General features: G+C 33.6%; 1 protein-coding gene across 1 annotated transcript; it reads left to right on the forward strand.

Annotated features, from left to right (window-relative positions):
* Positions 1-2,611: 2,611 nt before the first annotated feature.
* Positions 2,612-4,467, forward strand: LOC128181861 (transcription factor SOX-14-like). The gene has a single exon (XM_052850408.1). The coding sequence runs from the start codon at positions 2,903-2,905 to the stop codon at positions 3,698-3,700; it is 798 nt and encodes a 265-aa protein (XP_052706368.1). The 5' UTR covers positions 2,612-2,902; the 3' UTR covers positions 3,701-4,467.
* The last annotated feature ends 15,680 nt before the right edge of the window (positions 4,468-20,147 follow it).

Consider the following 20,147-nt stretch of genomic DNA (forward strand, 5'->3'; position numbering starts at 1 on the left):
TTTAGAATTGTCAAATTCCACAATATTTGACCAATGTAATAAGTTTTAAACAATGTTGTTAAGGTAAAAAAATATGAAAGTCCCAGCGTGATTCGACTTACAAATTCGTAGTTAACGTTCAAACCAATGCTGCGCAAATTACGCAACGCTGTTAGGTAACAATTTCTTGAAAGAAAAGATTTATAAAATTATACCAGATTTTATTGTTTATTTCGTCGGAATTAAGTCACATTATGGACGTGCCCCATAACACCATAAACAAGATATATATAACAGTAACGATGCGGTTAAAGATTATCTCTCTTTGGTTGCCATTTTTAAGGCACGTTACACCTAAAAAAACAGTAATGAGAGAGAGAGAGAGAGAGAGAGAGAGAGAGAGAGAGAGAGAGAGAGAGAGAGAGAGAGAGAGAGAGAGAGAGCTCTGGCGTAGAACATTTTAATCATATATCAATATGAGGATGCACGAGGAATACAAGAATTATATCTTTTCATTATTATATCGGGTATGGCACTTCAGAATATATCGAATCGGGTTTTTTTCCAAATGGAAGTACATGTATACCGATTTCAAACAAATGAAAATTTGATTAAAGTCAACAATTAATGTCAGTGTAATGTTAATTAACATCATGATTATTTAACTTCAAATTTAAATAAGCATGTGCCATGCAAAGTGTCGTCTGAATAATTAAAAGTTATTCCCATTCAAAAGTATCCTCTTTGGTTTTGAATAAAACTCCTTAATGTGTCGTTACATTCGTAATCATTTATATTTCATAAAAGCAAATAAAATATGAGCACAAGGAGCCTCGTTGGAGATGAAATTGAACAACGGCCCCTGAATCGGGAGGTTGCGTTTTTGACTTTTTTGAAGTAGTATACGTGTAACTGATTGTCTTATTATGTGTTACAGAATATGTAAGTTGTCGTATCTTATCCACTATTCATCGGAAATGGCACACTTGAGATCAGAATCAGATTCTATGATACATGTTTTCCATTTATGTGCAAAATCAGTCTTAAATATTGATGAATATTCCCTGGCTAAACTGACGTCTTTTTGAAACCTTCTTTTGGAAATTTCACAATCATTATCTTGTTTCAATTATTTCTCTTTTTTTCAATTTCAATAGAATACAATTATTTGGTAAAAAGAATGGATTTTACAAATAAAATATGCAAAACAAAGCTCTTTGCTTAGGTAAATAATTTCACTCATAAATTGAGAGAGAGAGAGAGAGAGAGAGAGAGAGAGAGAGAGAGAGAGAGAGAGATGCCTCCTTTTTAATTTCTATCACAATTCCAAATTACTCTTTATCAAATGGATGAAATTACCGCAAATTTGTGTGTCAGAAAAATATGAATTAATTCACTCTTTTGAAATCAATTTCTTTACCGTTTTTTATGCTATATTAGCTGCGTTTTTGTTTGAGGATTTCTTTTTTAATCAAAAGTGGCAAATAGTTAAGTCTTAAAAAATCGGACAATCGAACTGATTTGCATAAAATACTATTCAGAGGGTATTATAGCAGTAAATATAAAGTACATTATGACGTCCTGTAAAACTGTTTGCTATATTCATGGATAAATATACCCACAGAATTGCATTTTTCAATGATTAACTTTATGTTTAAATCTTTAGTATTTTAAAGGACATATTTAGTTACATGCACTCTCTTATAGCACATTTACACAGACAGGTAAATTTCTGATTAAATACGCTCGTATTTGTATATTTTTGCATGTGACGTCAGGGATGGTCATGGCATCTTGTATATCAAAAAATAGAAAGTATTAATTTTTATTTTATTTATTAATTTACGTATTTATTTATCTATTTATTTATTTATTATCATTATTTTTTTTATGTTAAATCTAAATGGTCTATGTGTACATAAAATTGACCGGATAAAAAAAGAATAACAAACTGATCCAAGTTGTTGTATATACATTGCGAAGTCTGTGAACAGAAAAGAAACATTTAAGAAATATTTTTTATAAAAACAAATTTCCTTATGTATTAAAGACTTCTCAAAAGGTGTTTTCACAAGTTGTTGTGAGGTTTTATAGTTGTAATTCACCTCCACTATTTCAAATCGCTTCTTCTTTGTTTGATTTTTTGTTCGCTCTTTCCCCTTAATATGATATATGTATTATTGAACAATAAGGTTTATCTGCGTGAAATCGCAATAACAACAAAATATCCGTGATCAGTTCATTTGATATGGTTAAATAATGTCAGCAAGAAAAATGTTTTTTGATCTGGATCATCATTGTACATGAAGCAGAGTCCACTTTTATACTTTAGTGTACTTCCATTTTATTTCACACAAGTAGCTATTCTAACGTTTAAAAAAGACGTATCAAATTTCGGTGAAATCAGGGACTTATTTAAACCCTTACTTGTCGATTGACTGATATAAAAATCGACAATGCCTGTCACTCAAATCCCTGCGCCTGGAGGCTGGGTTTGAAGGTAGAAGGGGGCGTGGCAACCCATTCACACTTTCTTGAATGGGCATGGCGTCAAAGTTTGAGCGACATAGGAAACAGTAAATAATATATGTAAAGAAAACGTGATATCTTGTTATCACATAAAATGATTGGTTCGAGGAGAATTTGTTTAAATTGTAGCGGACAATTAGAGGTAGCTGATCGATGGAATAGGAATTAAAAAGACTTTTGATCTCTTCATACTCTTCAGAATTATTTGTCATCTCCAATAGTTCGGGTGCAATTACTTTTTATCGTAGGAAGCAAGACAGTAGGAAAAAAAGTTGTTACAATCATACTCGTATAAAACGTGCACTTGTACTCTTTGCACGTGACTGTGATATTAAAGCATCGAAGGATATTATCTGAACAGAAAAAAACAATTTTTAACAACATAGAAAAAGCTATGTCAAGTTGTGACGAAATGAGCCCACAGGATTTATCTTCTAGGGGAGACCCTTGTGATTATGGCGACACCTCCAAACTCGGTGGCGGAGGCGGCGAGCATGTCAAAAGACCCATGAACGCTTTTATGGTGTGGTCCCGAGGACAACGAAGAAAAATGGCCCAGGACAATCCAAAAATGCACAACTCGGAAATAAGTAAGAGGCTTGGTGCCGAGTGGAAATTGCTATCGGAAGAGGACAAGAGACCATTTATTGATGAAGCAAAGAGACTCCGAGCGCTACATATGAAGGAACATCCGGACTACAAATACCGGCCCAGAAGGAAACCTAAATCTCTGCTCAAGAAAGATAAGTATCCTTTCCCGATGGCTATGCCAATGATTCCCGGTATTAGCCCACTGGGCGGCCTGCCCCCGGGCTTTGGTTCTCTAGTCCCGACGTCAGAAGCTATGTCGTTAAACGAAAAAATGAGAGCGTTTCTCCCACCATCTTCGTCTGCTCACTCTCCTTTTAGTCACATGGACGGAAGTGGTAAATTGGACAGTGGTATTTCTAGCGGTCTCAGTGCCCACGATAGACTGTACTCCCCCTATCTATCTGCGTTAAACGCCCACTCCTCATCAGCAGCCGCTGCCTTGAGCGGGATGCCCCCGGCGGCACATTCACATCCGGGACAGTACCTCCTTCCTTATTGCCCACCCAGTTATATGCCCTCGCAAAATGACATTAATCGTCCAGTGGCGTATGTATTTGTGAAACCTGAAGACCATTATAGCCGTCATCCCGCCATGATCTGAGATACTATTGTACAACAGGTGATTTGTTGTTATTCGTATGAAGAAGTAAAGTATGTAAGCGTGTTCAAAATGTGCTAGTGAGAACTTATGAATTTCTCATTTCGTATTTTATGTTTTCGTTATAATTTGCGAAAATGATCTCTGTTTACCGTTAGAAACGGATAACTTTTTTTATCAAGAAGTGCTAGAATGAAGACTTAATAACAAAATTTTCTCCCTTAGACGTAACTTTTTTGTTTGTTTGTTGGTGCTTTATTAAATACAACGTTTAATTGTTTATATTCTTTTTAATGAAAGTATTTATGATGTTCTGTATGTACTTTGCAATAGAGCTTTTTTACCTGTATATTTTTCTTTGAATTGTTCTTAAATGGCATTTAAGATAACATGTACTTCGTTCAATTTTAATACAGTTTCCTCTATATCGAAACATTTCAGACTTCCAAGACTTGTTTTAAGTCTCAAGCTTGTTTTTTCTATCAAGATAATGAGGAAAGGTATAGAAAAAATATCCTTTTATTTTTTTCCTTTTCATAAACATATGATTCTTTTGATAATATGATAATGGAAGAGTGCTTTTTCTAAAAAGATATATGAATATTAAGGAAGTGTAATACAATAAATTGTTATCCAGTGATTTTATTTTTCATGTACAAATTTTTTGCATTTTAATTTTCATTGCATTTTTTATAACACCTGATATTTTGTATGTTTTGTATTCTTTGTTGATGCATATGAACTTTATAGAATTACAAATCTTTAGAAAATCTACATTTTCCTGCCTTTTATTCTTATTTACTTATACAATTTGTTATTTTATTAGTAGAGGAAGTGTATATTTTCATTTGCAAGGTCGAATTCCTTAAAAATTGAAACTCATCCAGGTAATGATATTATTTATTCATTTCATTAGAACTATTTAAAAGGTCCGCCAACACGAAAATAAATGACTTGCAATTGTACGTGTTCAGTATTTAAGTACATGAAGATCATTAACAAATCGAGAAATAATTAAAAAATACATCAACAATTCATAACGTTGTACAAAAGTTTTTATAGTAAGCATATTTTAACAAAATATGAGTAAAGATGTGGAATCGTTGTCAACTTCAGATTTATTTTTCCTAATGACAATGAAACAAGAGTCAGAAAACTTAATTCTAAGCTTGAAGTTTCTTAGTGCCATTTTACAATTATTAATGATGTCTGATACAGTAGTTTTATCAATCAACGTGCTAAAACTACACCATATTTGATTCGAGATAGCGGTAATTGTAATTGTCTATTTCTATCTTAACCGGAAATAGAAACAGTTCAGCGCGGAACATCTGTTCTCTTAAATGGATGAAGTCGATACAATTTACATATTTTCCTTTTGTTGTCTTGCTACATATTGTCTAAACGGACATACGACTTTATCAAAAGATAACTATGTTATGGGTGCAGGTACAACGTTTGATAGAAGTCGATTTTACCGTTCACCTTATGTGACAAAAAGGACGCCGAATTTAATTTATGACTCGTATTGAACGACGAAAGCGGGTCTAAAATACCCAAGAGATAAATAATGTAAGACAATGGCATCCCATGTCGTAACATAGGGTACTTCAGTCGGCTATTTTTCTTTTTTAAGTACTTAAGCGACCCCTTGCCCTCAATGGAGACGCCATTGTTTGCTCTTTTCAAGCAGCCGACCATTTTTCTACTTCGGCTACTTGGATCTTGTCACTTTTGTATTTTTGTGTGAATTATTGAGGGAAAGTCGACCATTTTGAATCCACCATCTTCAGTTTATAAATCGTTTTCCCCTCTCATTCAAGTGCTTCTCTCTTGAGTGGTTTGTTCTGCTCTTCCCGCCAATTGTTTCGGCAGACGATTTGTGTCGACCTTGTTTGGTAGGTATAGGAGCTTAACAGACCCAAAGAAAGAGTTACAGCATTCACACGGCGATTAGGTATTAATAAATCACTGCATTTTCTACCTTTATTTCATATCAGGTTAAGTCGGGTCAGTATTTCGTTCTGTTATCATTTTGAAATGTCCATTGCTATCAAGAAGACATGCCACCAACACCTTTTTAGTTTTTAACTCTGATTCGACTTCGAGAGTCAGGGACTCAAAAACGTCACCAAAGTCCAGCAAACTTTTTATGATAAGAACGTTATCCCGTATAATATCGAGACTTAACATTTCATAATCTTGACTCTCCAACACAAAAAAGCTCCATTTTTGGCAGTTGATTTTAATTAACTAGGTAGTTAGCCTGGCAAAATGAAGGTAAAACAGTGTTTGGACACGAATCATGAATGGAAAACCAATCACCGCTGACAAGACTTAGTACAGAAAGATAAATGATGAATTCGATGTAATCTATTCAGAAACTTTGCTTTTCAAGGAAAGTTATTTATGAATACCTCGAGAAAAAAAATCGGATTTTCAATGGTACGAACAATTTAGATACGTTTTTAGTCTTATGTATTCCTACGCCGGTCACTTATACAGCGGTAGCGTTTGGAATCAAGGGCAGACTATCCAATCTAAAGATAGAACCAGTACTGACGTATAATAGACTTTATTACAATTTGTTTGTAAAAAGTTGCTTGGATACAATTTTCCAGACATATTTCGATTACTGTTGCATTTTACATGGCAGAGTTTGATGACGTTAAGGTGGGTTCTCGGTTACATATAACTCACAGACTATCACACAAACCTTATAATTACATTAACTACCCTTAAATCGGTGGACTTGGCAAAGTTTTGAATATTAAGTTGTTTTCGTTTAAAGAAGTCCAAAATTTTGACTTAAGTTGCATTTTATTATACTTTTACTTATTTCATTAACAATTAGAAGAAATGAATCATGATAAATAATGTTATAATATTCAAACATGTTAAGCATGAATAACCCCATATTAGTCACATATAAAATGTACATATTTACACGAAGTTATTTACATTTCATCAAAATGAATGTATGAAATCATGAACTTTAACCTTTTGTATTTATAATACTGGTCCGGCAAAATCATTTGAATTTTATAAGAGAAAAGAATTTAGAAGTTAACAAATTGGTATGTAACTTTGGTACGATTCCTAAAAATTAAATATAAACGGAAGGTGCAAATCCTATCCTAATTCTATTTAAAATCTTACACAAAACGATTCATATGGGGTTTACCGGAATTCATGTCGGAAAAGACCGAAAACTCATATTTGAAAAAATGCAAATAAAGCTAAGATAATACTGCCATGCGAAATTACGATGTAATATCGTTGGTTTTGAAATAAATAATAATCAATAAAATCAAAATAAAATCAACTCCCGTCAGAACTTCAGTACTTTGATTTCAACATACATTGAACACTAAAGTCATAACTGCATGCTTACCGATTAATTAAGTATGCAAAATTTTATTTAAATAAATCTTCATATGATTGTTTTGCCTATTAAAGAGTCTCAAATCTGTAAAACTAAATCCGTTTTTATTTTGAATGATATCAGTTCATGCTTTTCTAAAAGAGTGTTTAACAACACAGCTTGTCTAGAGAAATGATTTGTAATTTTCCTTTAAAGTAAGCTCTTGGATTAATTTTATTCTCCTTTTTGCATTTTATTAGAAATCTAATAGCAAATGTCTAAAAAACCAGATCATAAGACGGGGTTCAAAGGGGTACTGATGGATCGTAGAGGGCTACACTAAATACCTGGGATATCAGATTGGTAAGGCAAACAATAGATGGGTTTTCATCGCTTTTGATTTTTAACAAAGGAAACAATGGCATACGCGAATGGGAAAAGCGATGCATTTATCCAAATTCTTCCGCAAATGACTCTAAAAGCATCCGCATATAAAAGAGGAATAATTTAAAAATGACTCCAGCTTTTCATCAGTTTTTATCCGCTATTATATTGATAAGAATCAATATTTTGTGACTAAAAAGCCATTGCTCGCATTTACTATCCATAAGAACACTTAACTTTTAGACGCTGGGTACTATACAACACAACAATAAAAACAAACTTTTATATTAAATCCGATTATGTAATGCTTTGCTTGTGCTAAAGCATGCATCGGTATAAATAACAAAAACACATTATCCGTTTTAGAGAGAAATCCGTTCATGTAAATCAGAATTGTTTTGGTGACAAAAGCCTAATGCTAATGCACAATAATTAATACCATAGTCGTTCTATTCAAAACATGTACTCGTGCAGCAATGAATTCAAGTTATTATTGGAGTCCGGGTTACGAGGCTATTTACCTTCGGTCGGGTTCGATTAGTAATTCTTGTTGGTGTTGATAGCAATCTCAGACTGCATCATACATCATTTTTTAATAGAGATATCACGATGAATAACGAACATTTACTTTCAAAAAGGACTTCGTTCGGGGACATGACTTTTGAAAACTTATGGAGCTCAAAAAGCAGAACTAGAATATTACATAGATGAAAGGTTTAAATTAATATGATATCTTTATTTCGAATTTATTTGTACATTCATTAAAACCAAATTGTATGTCGATTTTATTGCAAAGAATAATTGTTGTGTTGTCTATTCATGCCTATTGCCTGTTTGATAAATTGTATGTTTTTAAATCTCAAATTTTCTCTCAGTCATATCATTAGTGACTTTAATGGGTAAAACAAATTGTCGTCCATTTCCAAAGACGGAGAAATTGTAAGGCACACAAATCTACCAGAAACAAAAGTACATGTATAAGGCAAAGGTATGTAAAGATGGGATGTGACTCGCATCTTTTTAAGTCAATCCTTGTGTGTAATAGCATTTCTTATGTTTACTTTTGTGTGAACTATGTAACTTCAGCAAAAATAACGCCTGGTTTAGTAAAATCTGCAGACAAAAATCTCTTTTGCAAACTTTCAAAAATATTTTTGAATACTTTCTTCAAGGAAGACACGAAAGCCAATAGATTCTAAGGAAAAATAGCATTTTCAGGCATAAGAATATTCATGCCTTTGAAAATCACGAAACCTTACTTTACATGTCTAGAGATGACACACACAGACTCTATCAAAAAGAGCTTGGTTTTTCTAGGAGACCTGTGTCAAATTTTCAATTGAATGGATGAACCAGAATTGAGAATTCGTACAGCGGTATAAAAAGGATGTGGAATTCTACAGATATGTTCATCGCAGGGTAAACAGTACTTGATGAATAATCACAGTTTTCACTCCACGGTAGCCTTAAACACAATTAGCCGATAATGCACACAACTTTTCAAAAAACAAATTACCAAAATTGCTCAGAGTAGCTTTCATCATTGTAATTTACCGCAAATCATATTGTATGAGACACAAAGGCAGGTTGATTTAGCTTTGTTACCCACAAATGATTGTCAAGCGTTTAAATCCCCCGTCAAGTGATAGCATCGAACGTCAATATAGGAAAACAATACGTTGTAAGACTCTTCATTTTTACCCTCAATATTTTTGTTACAATAACCCTACAAAGGTTCCTTTTATAGCGGGTACCAAATAGGCTCTGACGAGGATAAATCTTCTCGAAAAAAGGAAAACCAATTTCAATTGCCCACAAGTTGAACTTTATTGCAAACACAATTCCCCATGTTGCTTTAATTGTGCTAATGCTATTGTGTTCCTTCCATACAAGTCATCACTGTTTTACAGACGGTTTTGTTCCAAAGTGTCCCCTCTATTAATTATATGAAAAGCGAATGTTCAAGAGAAAAAAGGAAATAATAATAGAAGCACAATGGAAAAGAGCGGTGCCATTGAATAGCAAATGACCCATAATAATAAAGAAGTAAAGCGCTGAGTGACTTTCCTTTGAATTACATTATTTCCGTGTACAATGCTTGATAATCTCCTTATTCGCAGTTCTATGGGACCAGCGTATCTCATTACTGTGAGGAGAGAGGCACCCCGCTGTATCCGAATACATCGGACGCATTCAAACCACAGCTCTTCAATAGTGGAGGTGTTTTAAATTGTTCTGGGTGAACGAATTTTAAGATTCCTTCAACGGCGAGGGGAAAAGATATTGATATATGAGAAGCAGTGTTTCTTTTGTGTGTTTATATCCAAATCAGCATGTCTCTAGTGTTATTGGAATTTAAAAACTGGGTGTGAAATAGTCCCATGAAAGGCGAGAATTGAAATGAGATTACACATAAAAATCCGACGGGGCGTAACAGAATCCCGATCCCGAGAAAAGGAATTATTATCCAGCTTTCAAATAAACTAGATTACTATTTGCCTTATTTGTATGATCAATTTCCTTATTGGACAATGCATATCAATGTAAGAAAAACCCGTCAACAGAAAATGTAACGTAAATTGACCGACTTTTTGCTGATTCGCCTAGTATATTATAACATCGTTCAGAAACTCTTTTTTTTTAAATCAGAAACCAGAATACCGGCAAAGAAATGAGAACAAAACCGACATGTGATATTTATAATTCTTTTGGACAATGGTATGGCTCGTATTAAAAATTCATTCCTCTTAGTTTGCAACTGCTCGTTTGACTTAACCTACAAAGAAGAATGATGACAACTGAGGGTCAAAGGTTAGAATTGTAAAACGACAAAGGTTACAGTTCAACATGTGCTCGCCATCGCGCTATTGTCCGAAAACATATGGGTGTCTATTATCATTCTCAAGTTATTAATAATACCTTAACGAATTCTAGATGTGGAGCAGATATCTTTGAAAGTTGTTTTTTGTATGTTTATCAAACATGACTGGAGTTTCGGATCGGAGCGATACCAGATCGTCCTTATCAAATTTCAAAGCCATATTTGAAGAAAAGGAGATGCTATTAAACGAAAAATAACAATGAGCAGATCGCCTTATAAACAACACATATGTAAATGAAACAGGAGTGATAACAGTCTCCGATAGTTTCTTTTGTAGACCTTGTCTTCTACATAAACACCCATTGTACCACAGACATTGTGCCAATTCATTCTATAAACTCCGACAGTGTTGTATTACAATCCGTGTAAATTATTTAGATTTTGAGTTATATTTAAGGTCTTCCGTTACAACGGAAGACCTTCTAGTGATTGTAATGTTTTTTATTATTATTATTATTATTATTTTTTTCCCAGTTTTTGTCCACAAGATATCTCAGAGATGGCGGGATAGATTTACTTGAAATTTTCAGGATTGATAGAAAATGATCATATCTCTAGGCGATTTTTTCATTTTTTGAAAATTCATTTCCTGTCGTCCGTTTCCTGTCCCGCGACAAAAAGCTTGTCACATCGAGATCTCAGAAACGATAAAGATTTGAACACCCAAACTTTGAGTGATGATAGACCTATAGTTGTAGATGTGTTTAAACATTTTTGTTTTGTTCGGCGTAACTTCCGGTCGTCACCGGAAGCTCTTCAATTTTTTTTGTTTTTACGTATTTAATTTATTTTCCATAGAATAAAGATATTAGTATAGATCCTTACATATGCCATCTAAACAATGTTGAATAAACAAAAAAATTCTACTTCCGGTGAGATATCTCGATTATCTCAGGAAGCTTTTTTAAAACATATTTTGTACCCGCAAGTTCTCAGGTACTGTACGTGATCAAGACACGAAACTTTTACTAAACATAGACATTTGATTGAAGATGTGTTTAAACAGTTTCATTTTGTCTTCCGTCACTTCCGGTCCACAGCGGAAGAGTTCAAACAAATCAAACTGTTTATCCGTTAAACTGTTTTAATTTGATAGTTTTAGCTACTTTGATGAACAATAATGTAAAAGAGGAAAGTAACAAGATATAAAAAATTTTAATTTCATTAAGCACTTCCGTTTGTCCGTTTCCTGTCCCGAGACAAAAAACCTTATATTGACGAGATCTCAAAAACGGTAACGACTTCAACAACCAAACTTTGTAGGATTATAGACCTGTGTATGGACACGTGTTAACACTATTTTATTTCATCCGGCGTAACTTCCGGTCTTCACAGGAAGTACACCCAATTTTGATATTTTAAAAAATATTTTGGTTATTTAGCGTATAAGTAACATTTTATCTATAGAAATACAAAAAGTCATCTACACATGGTAAAAAAATGTTCTACTTCCGGTGAGACATCTCATATATCTCAGATAGCCTTCTTTTTTAAAAACAAAGAATAAACTAGATGCTGTCATTAGACAGTAATACCCGCACCATGTGTTTGCCCCTAAATAACACTGTTTTATACCAGTTTAATTAAAAATGAAGGCTAAATGCAAACTCCGGTAATACATTTAAAAATTATAATTTTCATAACTGAAGGATGAGATCCCTGCCCATATGATAATACACATCGTGACATGAGCAGCACTTTATGTGCAATTTGGGGTAGAACTGTTTGCAGTGAATTTTCAGTTAATCAATAATCTTAACATTTTATGTCATAGGAAGTATAATGGTCTATATAATTATTACAAACAAAATTAAATTATGCCCCCTCCCCGTGGCGGTTGCCGGTTTTAGATTTGCTTCTGTGTGCCTACATGAACATCATCGTGTGCACAGATTTAGAGAAGGGGTGGGAGTGAGGGGTCCAGACCCCCCTCCCCATGAAAATTCGTAAATTACCAAAAATACACCTTGGACCCCAATGCTCTTACAGACATGTAAACGCTCTAACCCATTGCGCTTCAATGTTAGGTAACATTATTTGGGGGGTAAATATTTAATCAATAGTCAACATACTTTATTGTTTATCTCAATAGGAAGTATACATGTACATCACAATATGCAGGTGTCCTGCACCACCTTAAAGCTGTTATTTACCTAATAAAATAGTGCAAGTGGATTTGAAGAATAGGTCATAAAAATACATGCATGTTACAAATGACTGATCTTTGTCTGAAGTTACGTACACAACACAGGTTTGCATGTCTCATTAGCGGGTACTAGTTTTACCCAGCTCTTCGATTAGATGGGTTCACGTGTATACATACATGGGTGTTGCTAAAACGCGGAACGGAAAACGGAACAGAAGGAAAACGGAAAATCTTATCTAATGTTATTTACCTCATAGATTTGTTAAGTATGCTAAAACGATATACTTTATGTACCTTTTTAATTTTTTTTGAAAGACTAGCAATATTAGATTATTTATTCAAGAATATTTATTTCCTCAAAATTAACAGTACATGCATTGACCACTATATTCTGTCCCAAAATATCCTCGATTCACTTTTTGCTGTATATTTTTATATACCTCAGGGTTCAAGCGATTCTCTTTTAGAAGCATTAAACATTCTCATTATTCTTTCTTTAAAACGTCCTCTCTAGCTTATCAGCTGGTATAAATACACGGCTAAAAATAAAGAAGTCTACGGGGTTTTGCATTTTAAGAGACCCGGATGATGGTGTTGAAAAATTATGCAAGGTCTTCTGAGTGACTTCCAAATGGAGAAAAGATGTCAACATTTTCCATTATAAATCGTCCAAATGTGCTGCATGAATATTTTGGGATCGACAGACTATAGTCCCAATATATAATCGGAAAATCAAACCAGGCAACGTCTAGAGCTCTCTATTCGGATCATATGTATATAGCTGCTGGAATAAACAACTGCATGCTTTGTAATGCAAACGTAAACAAAATTGCATTGCTAAAAATACTAGTTTCACAAATTACTAGTTTCACAAATTACCGGGTATTTTAATGTTTACTGTATTTTAATTTTTTAATGTCGTCAGTCCTACAGTTTTTTTCTTCCATCTCAATGATACTGTATCGTCTGTATGATAAAAGATCGTCTAGAACACCGAAAATTCAATTTTGATGTAAGTATATACATGTACATCATATTTGAAAATAATATAAAAATACTCAAAACGCGCATAAAACGCTTTCACTAACTGCGTACGTTACGCTAATATGCCAGCAATACCATATAAGAGAAATAAGTAAAAAGTTATAGCTAATTTGCTCGTTTAATCATGTTAATGTTTCACAATTCGTATACATTTGATTTTTCCGTTTCGTACTCAACTAAAGCCGAATGAATACAATGCTACTATAATTGATAGACATTCATATGAATATTAATAAGATAGCAACATGTTGATAATCATTCATTAGATATAAATAAAAGATACAAAGTAAATCGTTTCTGGCCAGTCTATACCCTTTTTAAGGGATAAACGTGATGATATTTTCCATTCCGTTCCGTTTTCCGTTCCGCGTTTTAGCAACACCCATACATACATGTCTGTGTTTTCCGTATGCAGAAAAGGATTACAGTAGTTAAGATCAGCTAAAGGAATTCATTATTGTGTTTTAATTGGATTATCATTATGATGTTGACCAATATAGGTAAGCATAATACATGTAGTAGCAGTAGCACAATATAATAAGATGCCAGCATGGGATTCCTGCCAGCATACATACACATGTATATAAGTTCTACTTTCACTTTCTAAATGTAATCTCCCTTTGACAGCATACTGTATCATCATCTTTTAATATTTAAATAAGCTTATCATCGTTACCTATCCTATCGCATTTGTAAAGTTTCTGTCATTTTAGTTGCAAAAGTTATTTTTTTCATTTGTCAGACTGCATGCACTGTTGAGTTGACCCCATATTGACCCTGTATAAACAATTTCTTATTAAATTTGTGTATTTCATATGTAAGTAAGTGTAGACACTTATATTTTTTATATGAGTAATAATAGGAAGGAAGGAGTATTTCTTTCTTAATGTATTATAATGCATCAAATACAATGTAGGTCATGACCTTATGGGACTGTTCTGACCCCACGAAACAGGAAAATACAAAATATCTTCTAAAGTCATTATGATGCATCAACTGGTGTAAAGTACATTAATGACCCCCAGGTGTTGTCTTTAACCCCCCCCCCCCCCCCCCCCCCCCGCCTTTATGAAATAGGAAATGATATGATACACTGTATATTTTGCTAACTTCTGAGATCTGAGATCCTCATCCCTAAACCGTTTAATTTATTTTTGCTCTTTGTGTCATTGCGCGTAAAATTGTATTGTAAGATTATGCCCCCTTGGAGACACCCTGACATTTTAGAACTAGAAATAATAATGTATTTTATCTTATTCATATGTTATACAGTAGTGTTTGATCCATGTGGGTAATTCCTAGCCTAATGATGTCACTGCTTTGTTTAGGAGACTTTACAATTGCCCCAAATAGGTGAATACACATGGCAGTGATGCATATAACATTTTGTTTATAAATCTTAAAAATTGAATTAAGCAATTTCCAAAATGTTAATGTGAATCACGAGAGAAAAAGCAATCAAGAAATGATTTAAAATTTGCTACTGTACACATGTAAGAATGTATTAAGAAGACTGAATCTTTATAAGCAGGTTAGATTGGGGGGGGGGGGGATGAATGTGGAGTATAAACATTTATAATTTGAATCATTTATTGTTATTAATTAATTTTAACTTGTCAATGAATACTACTTATTGATCCCAAGGTAGAAATATGACCTCTGATCGTATCTCAATAGATCATTTGTCAATTATGCAAGGTGTAATGTAATTTTTTTTAAGAATAACATTTTTTACCAGTTTATAAAAGTTTTTAGACACCCAAATTATATTTTAATTTTAATAGATTATTTGACAAGGAAGGGGGGGGGAGAGAGAGAACAGTTTATATTTGAGTTTGTTTGGGAGTGGGGGTTCCAAGTCATATATTTGACAATTTTTTAATGTAATTTAAATAAGACTAAGCCATACTACAGTCATGAACATGAATAGTATAGAACAAAACACAAACTAATACATGTACATGTATATATACATAGGAAGTATTACAAAACAGATGATTGATCTATATCTGGGTTCTTAAATTGAATCATATATCATGTACATATTATATTATTGTTTCTTGGTTCAAGGCATTTAAGATGGTATGTAGGTCATGATCCCAAGTGCTCTTCCTGAAATTATCAAATATCATAAAAACCATTGAGATCCCCACCTTAATCCAAAGATATTATTCCTCCTTAGGTCATGCAGGCGCATCAGATCATTATGGCATGTAAGTCATGACCCTAAGGGGTCATCCTGACCCCCTTAGAATCAGAAATTGTCAATTATTTTTAAATTATTGATGTTTGATGATCCTATCTCTATTTAATCTTTATTAATTATTAAGTCTCCTGAATGAAGTTTGGAGACTTATTGTTTTTGTACGGTTCTTAATACATGTATATATTCTTCATCTTCTTTTTCTTCTTTCCCGCTCTGAACTTGTTTCTCAGAGGTGGCTGAACATAATTGTACAAAACTCTAGAATATGATAGGCCTGCAAATCTAGTTGTGCACCCTGGTTTGATTTTTCTCATTTTGGGTTAGACAACCACTTTTCGGGGGGGGGGGGGGGGGGGGGAGGGGGGTGTCAAAAGGGTGTGGGGTCTAACATTGAACCTTGTAAAAAGAATCATAGACTCTATTGTAAATGGTAACTTGAAAACGGACAAAGATAATAATATAGGGTTTTCATAATCATATATTGGCTGTTACTGGCAATATATAGGGTTTATTAGATCTGACCCCTGGGGTCATCCCCACCCCCCAGGAATTTGAAATTACCATATATCTCAGAAACTGTTATAATCATGACCCCTAAACCATATATATTCATGTTTCTGATGTCAAGGGGCATCAAATGTCATGTAGGTCATGGGCCCTGTGGGTGGTCCTGACGCCCTCAAACAGCAAGTCCCTTAATATCTTCAAAACAGTTGAGATCCCCACCCTTAAACCATATATATTCTTGTACCTTGTGTCAAGGGGCATCAAACGGTATGTAGGTCATGGGCCCCGGGGGTTGTCATGACCCCCCTTGAACAGGAAGTGCACGAATATCTCGAAAACGGTTGAGATCCCCACCCCTTAACCATATATATTCTTGATCCTTAAAGGGCATCAAAAGGTATGTACCGGTAGGTAATGGGCCTCAGGGTTAAATTTAATTTTTCAAAACCGTAATGCACATCTATGGAACAGTTCCTTTCATATCCCAAGATATGATGTGTCTATCCATTAAATCATAAAAGGAGTTCTAGGATCTATGTTTTTTTTTAAGTGATAAACGTCAATTTTCTGCTACATTTTGACTCCCTGGATGAAATTTAAATTTTGAAAACCTTACTGCACATCTATAGAACAGTCCCTATCATATCCCAAGATATGATTGTCTATCCATTAAATCATAAGAGGAGCTCTTGGATCAATTTTTGATTTTTTAGTGATAAACGTCAATTTTCTGCTACTATTTGACTCCCAGGATGAAATTTAAAATTTTAAAACCTTATTGCACATCTATAGGACAGCCCCAATTATATCCCAATAGATGATGTAGCTACTCCAAAAGTTGTAAGAGGAGTTCTGGGAACCATATTTTTTTTGCCAAAAAACGTCATTTTTTGTTGCCCACTGATCCCCTTAATTAAAAAAAAAATTCTGGAACCTGATCATGCCTCAATATGACACCCCCAATCATATTCTAGAAGATCATTTGGCTACTGCTTAAAAAAAATGACGTTTTTTAAACCAGTTTTTTTGTAAAAAAACGTCATTTTTTAGCCATTAAATGACCCCCAGGACAAAATTGAAAATTCCGAAACCTTATTGCGCATCTATAGGATACCCTAAAACATATTCCAAAACATGATTTGTCTACTTTTGAAAATGTAGGAGGAGTTCGAGGAAGAAGGTTTTTTGTGAAAAAACGTCATTTTTTACCAATTATTTGACCCCCAGGACTAACAGAGAATTTTTGAAACTTTTTTACAAAACAACATGATACCCCAAATCAAACTCCAAGAGTTCAGTTTGCTGGTTTATAAGATGTAAGAGCAGTTTGAGAAAGTAAAACGTGACAGACGGACGGACGGACGGACGGACGGACGGACGGACAGACGGACGGACGGACGGAACAGGGTAACAACAATATACCCGAACTTTCTTTAGAAAGTGCGGGTATAATAAGATCTCAGAAACTATGATAGATCAAGACACAAAACTTATATATATTATATTCTTTTTCTGTTAACAAGATAACTGGATTTCCTGTGCATATTAATACATGAGGAACGGAAGACCTTTTTGTTGCTATAGCAACAAGAGTCTAGTTTTTTTTTATTTTCAGCACTACAATAGTGGAATAAATGCTATCTGGCTCGTCATTATTCCCGATCTTGTAACGTCACTGGATATCAAATTTGAAACCAGCATACTCAAAAACTATAATTCTTTTACAAAGTGCGTACCTCAATTCTTTATGAAAGAGTGGGGTATTTTTCTGATGTCATGTTAAGTTCACTTTTACATTCTCATTCAATTGATGATGTGCTTTTTTATAAATTCTATGCTTCGCCGTTCATTTCATCATATTTCCTTTCAATTATGTATACATTTTATACAATTCTGTTGATATCCAAAGCAATTGAATCTGCAATTGCTATTTATTCCAATTATAAATTTATTAGAATATTTTGTTTGAGTTCATTCACAATTTGGCAAAGGGGATCTGTTTGAAGTAAATTTCTTTTTTCATACAGAATTTGTTAATCTCATATAAATGTCATTTAGCCTGGCATGCAGTCCGTCCCTCAATACGGCGCCATGCTGAGAGTTATTCCACGTTAACAGAACTCTTCTGTGAGGAGGTGAAAATAAATGGGAACCACACACACACTTCCAAACTCCTTAATGTCTTTTCCAGAAACACGCGATCTTCTCCAAAACTTCTTGCATTTTCTTCACTATGAAGCTATCAATAACAATGTATTTTGTAATTATGAAATTCGTTTCTAATTATTATGATCTTGCCCTGCACCCCCCCCCCCCAAAAAATGAATGAATACGTATATTGTTTTTGTTAAATATACATGATAAACCTAATTACTTTAGATTCTTTTCATATAAAGATGAAGTATGTGCAGTGTTATAAGACAAGTGTGGTGAATAAAATAGGAACAACAGAGAAATCCAAAACATTTTTCATTAATGTTCACATACGCGAATAAATGATACGTATACGTATATTTTTGTTGTTGTTAAAAAATCTTATTCGATGTAGTTATGACATAAACTCAATGATTCCATGGCCATTGGAAATATTAAAAATTAAAGATGTCGTTACATAGAATAAAGCAATATGAGCTGTACTTTTTAGAATTGTATTTTGCTGCAAAAACCTGGTAGTATGATAAGTATGCATGTAACTAAACTTTAATGATAAATAAGATTTGAAAAATCATTAATATTTGTCAGAAGAAAGATTTCTCTTCCAAGGAAAACATTGCAGATCAATTTTTGTACAGGACGACAATAATTCAATTTTGCTTCAATTAAGACTTCTTAACAGCTTTTCCCACATAAATTTATATGGCTAACAGAAATATTAAAACCATGATATTTTTTGTCATTTTAGTAGAAAATAACATTTTCCTTTTTTCAAATTTCAGCATGAAATTGTAGCTCATATTGCTTTAAGTAATCATATCTGGGAAAAAAGGATGCTGATCATGAGTGTTCATAATTAATTTGTAAAGCAGATTTTATAACAAACATGTTAATGGATTGGGATGGATTATATTTTTATGTGAAACGCATTAGAATAAAGATTTAATGATAGATTTTCTGGATTTTTTTTTTAATTTGTATTAAAAACAATGTGAGTTATACATGTATATTTAATTTAAGGTAGGCCTGTTCTATGTAAATCCGGTCATATTCAGCTGTCCCTTATTGCTGCTGTTAATCATTAAATCTTTTAAAGCTTTCAATTAGTTATATTTAGGGTCTTCCGTTTCCGACGGAAGACCCTCTTGTTATTCTATTGTTTCTTTTCCTTATTATTATTTTTAGGGTCTTCCGTTTCCAACGGAAGACCCTCTTGTTATTCTTCGGTTTCTTTTTAGGGTCTTCCGTTTTCAACGGAAGACCCTCTTGTTATTCTATTGTTTTTTTAAGGTCTTCCGTTTCCAACGGAAGACCTTATTGTTTTCGTTCGGTTTCTTTTTCCCTATTATTATTATTTTTTTTCTTTTTTTTTCCAACCAATTTTGTGTACGCGATTTCTCTAAAACTACTCCACCGATTTACATGAAACTTTCAGGTCTGATGGATAATGATCTGAACCTTATTGGAAATTTTTTTTAATGATGACGTCACTTCCGGTTTTGAGTTATTAACAATTTAACGATTTTCAGAGGGTCGGCTTGTCCAGGGGTAAACTCAGAAACGATTTAAGATATTGAGTTCAAAATTTCAGGGATTATAGACAAAAGGTTGTAGATCTGACATGTGGTATTTATATTTTCCTGTGACCAAAAGCACCGAAGCTCGCCCGAGCTCGAAAATTACAGTTAAAAAAGCGTCGTGATTTTTCGTGGTTTTCTTTTAATATCTCTTTTCTCGATTGTATTTTGTTATAATATGTAGAAC

This window comes from Crassostrea angulata, chromosome 4, assembly GCF_025612915.1.
Source record: "Crassostrea angulata isolate pt1a10 chromosome 4, ASM2561291v2, whole genome shotgun sequence".
Taxonomy (NCBI): domain Eukaryota; kingdom Metazoa; phylum Mollusca; class Bivalvia; order Ostreida; family Ostreidae; genus Magallana; species Magallana angulata.